Source organism: Olea europaea, chromosome 21, assembly GCF_002742605.1.
Source record: "Olea europaea var. sylvestris chromosome 21, O_europaea_v1, whole genome shotgun sequence".
Classification (NCBI taxonomy): domain Eukaryota; kingdom Viridiplantae; phylum Streptophyta; class Magnoliopsida; order Lamiales; family Oleaceae; genus Olea; species Olea europaea.
Window position 1 is genome coordinate 1827730 of NC_036257.1, and position 2354 is coordinate 1830083.

The following is a 2354-nucleotide window of genomic DNA, read 5'->3' on the forward strand; positions in this document are numbered from 1 at the left end:
AAATTCTTGTTTGATAAAAATTTAATTTAAGTCAAAGTTAACAATTAATTTTAATATATATTTTATTGAATTCATAATTTTTTAATCATATATTTCAACAATTTTTATTAAAATCTATTACAAATTTGATTTTAATTCATATCGGGGTTAAGTATAAAGCTAATTGATCGTAATGAAATAAAATTAAATTGACTGGCGGACGTTTGATAGGCATGAGCGAATTTGACCCTTTGTCCATTTCATCCCGGTTCCCTAAACCCTCAAAAACCTCATTCCTCCATCTCTGTAACTTTACGAACTCCATTCTTGCTCTCACTTGTTCAATATATAAATACATGTTGATATGATATACCCACAACAAAATTTACACCTGTAAATCAACTTTATTTATTTCCATTTATTGGATATTGAAATGAAAGCGCTGAGAACACTGACCTTGATTCGAGCTTTATCTTCAAATCCAGGGGAAACCCACTTCAATTCTGCTCTTTTACGCCGCTTCTACTCAGCTCAACCTCAGCACGATGAATCCCCAGTTACGGCTATTACAGATGAATACGATGACGAGGCATCAGTATTTGACAGTTCTCATTATGATTTAGACCTGAATTTGAACAGGGGTAATAGTAGCGACGATTCTGGGTCCGAAAGAAAGTCCACGTGGGATGATAAGTACAGGGATACTGTGAGAAGTAAAGTATTTGGGGAAGATGTGAAGCATTTGAGAATGTTAAAGAAAGAAGAGGACAAGAAGAAGAGAGCTGCCATACTCGCCAAGTCACTGCTTGAGGCCGCATTGGAGCAGCCAGATGAGGAGGAGGAGGAAGGGGATCCGAGGGAGGTGAAGGAGGAGGATCAGAAGTCATTGTCTGTTGGTATTATTGGGGCTCCAAATGCTGGAAAATCTGCTCTCACTAATTGCATGGTCTGTTTCTTTTTCTTATCTGAGTCTGAATTTGGAACCTACTCCATGAAAAATATGGGAACACGAATCAGATTTGATAATTTGCTAATGAAGTTGTTATTCTTTCTGATTTCTGCAGTATTTTTACTTTTCTTTTTACAAAGTCATTTGTGTGCTCAATTTGTTGATTTTTTAGGTTAAGAAGTCTTACTTTTTTTATTCATGTTTTATGGTGGATAAGTTCAGGAATTCAACTTTTATGATCTATGGATTTAGTGTTTGGTGTTGGACATTTTCGGTCCTGAAGATGCACGTGGATTAAGTTTTCAAGAGAAATCATTTAAACAAATACATTCTGAACACACTATTTCTGCCCATTTTATGTCATAGGTGGGGACTAAGGTTTCTGCTGTTTCGAGGAAGACACATACGACTACTCATGAGGTGTTGGGAGTTATGACAAGAGGAAATACCCAAATTGTATGTGTTTTATTTAGTTACTGAATGTGTGTACCTCACTTCCGCTTTTAAATTCATTTACAGGCTTGTAGATGCTTCTATTCACAGCGCACTTCCAACTTTTATAACCATGCACAATTTTCATAGATATTTCCATGGGTTAGACATTTATTATAGTTGTTCTCTGTGTACATAATTTTTCATCATACTAAGTCAATTGTATTGTTGCCAAAGGAAGCAGAACATGGCCTGATGACACAGCCTACTTATTCTCTGTACTTCTGTATCTCTAAATTTGTGAGGTTGCTTATTGAGTGTAGGGTCATTGCCTTTGTTTATGGTACAAGACTATATAAAATCTTATAGCATTTCTTTTTTTTCTGATTGCTCTTAAACTTTCATTTGTGGTTCCTATCATTTTTAGTAGTTTATAGGTTAAACTTCCTTCTACATGTTTGAGCTCAACTTTCTCCTGAGTTAATTAAACTCTACTAAACATGGAGGGTTAACTTCAGTTTGGAGGTTTGGGCGCCTCAGGTTTTAGCAGATCTTCTCCTATGATGCAAGAGTCGGAATTATTCTATGGAATGTTAAAAAGAACTGGTTTACTCATCTGATTAAGCTTTTATATTCACATTTTACATCTTCTATCTTTTATAAGCAAGAAAGTTCACATTCTATGCTAGTATAGAAATCAACTGTACGTCTTATGTATTTTATGTATTTAGTGAAAATGTTAACTGATTCTAATGATCACAGTGTTTCTTTGATACTCCGGGACTTATGTTAAAGAAAAATGGATTTCCTTGCAATGATGTCAAAGTCCGCAATGAAAGTGCATGGAGTTCTGTGAACTTATACGATACTCTCGTGGTTATATTTGATGTTCATAGGCACCTGACCAGGTCAGATTTTCTCCCCCTATAAATTTGATCAAACCTCATCACAACCCCCCCCCCCCCCCCCCCCCCCCCCCCCCCCCCCCCCCCCC

At 36.4% G+C, this 2354-nt stretch overlaps 1 protein-coding gene across 1 annotated transcript; it reads left to right on the forward strand.

Moving 5' to 3' along the window:
- The first annotated feature begins 201 nt into the window (after positions 1 to 201).
- Positions 202 to 2311, forward strand: LOC111370368 (GTP-binding protein ERG-like). Its single transcript, XM_022992044.1, has 3 exons — positions 202 to 925; positions 1295 to 1384; positions 2123 to 2311. Exons 1-3 carry the CDS (start codon positions 413 to 415, stop codon positions 2288 to 2290), a joined length of 771 nt encoding a protein of 256 aa, XP_022847812.1. The 5' UTR covers positions 202 to 412; the 3' UTR covers positions 2291 to 2311.
- Positions 2312 to 2354: the final 43 nt, after the last annotated feature.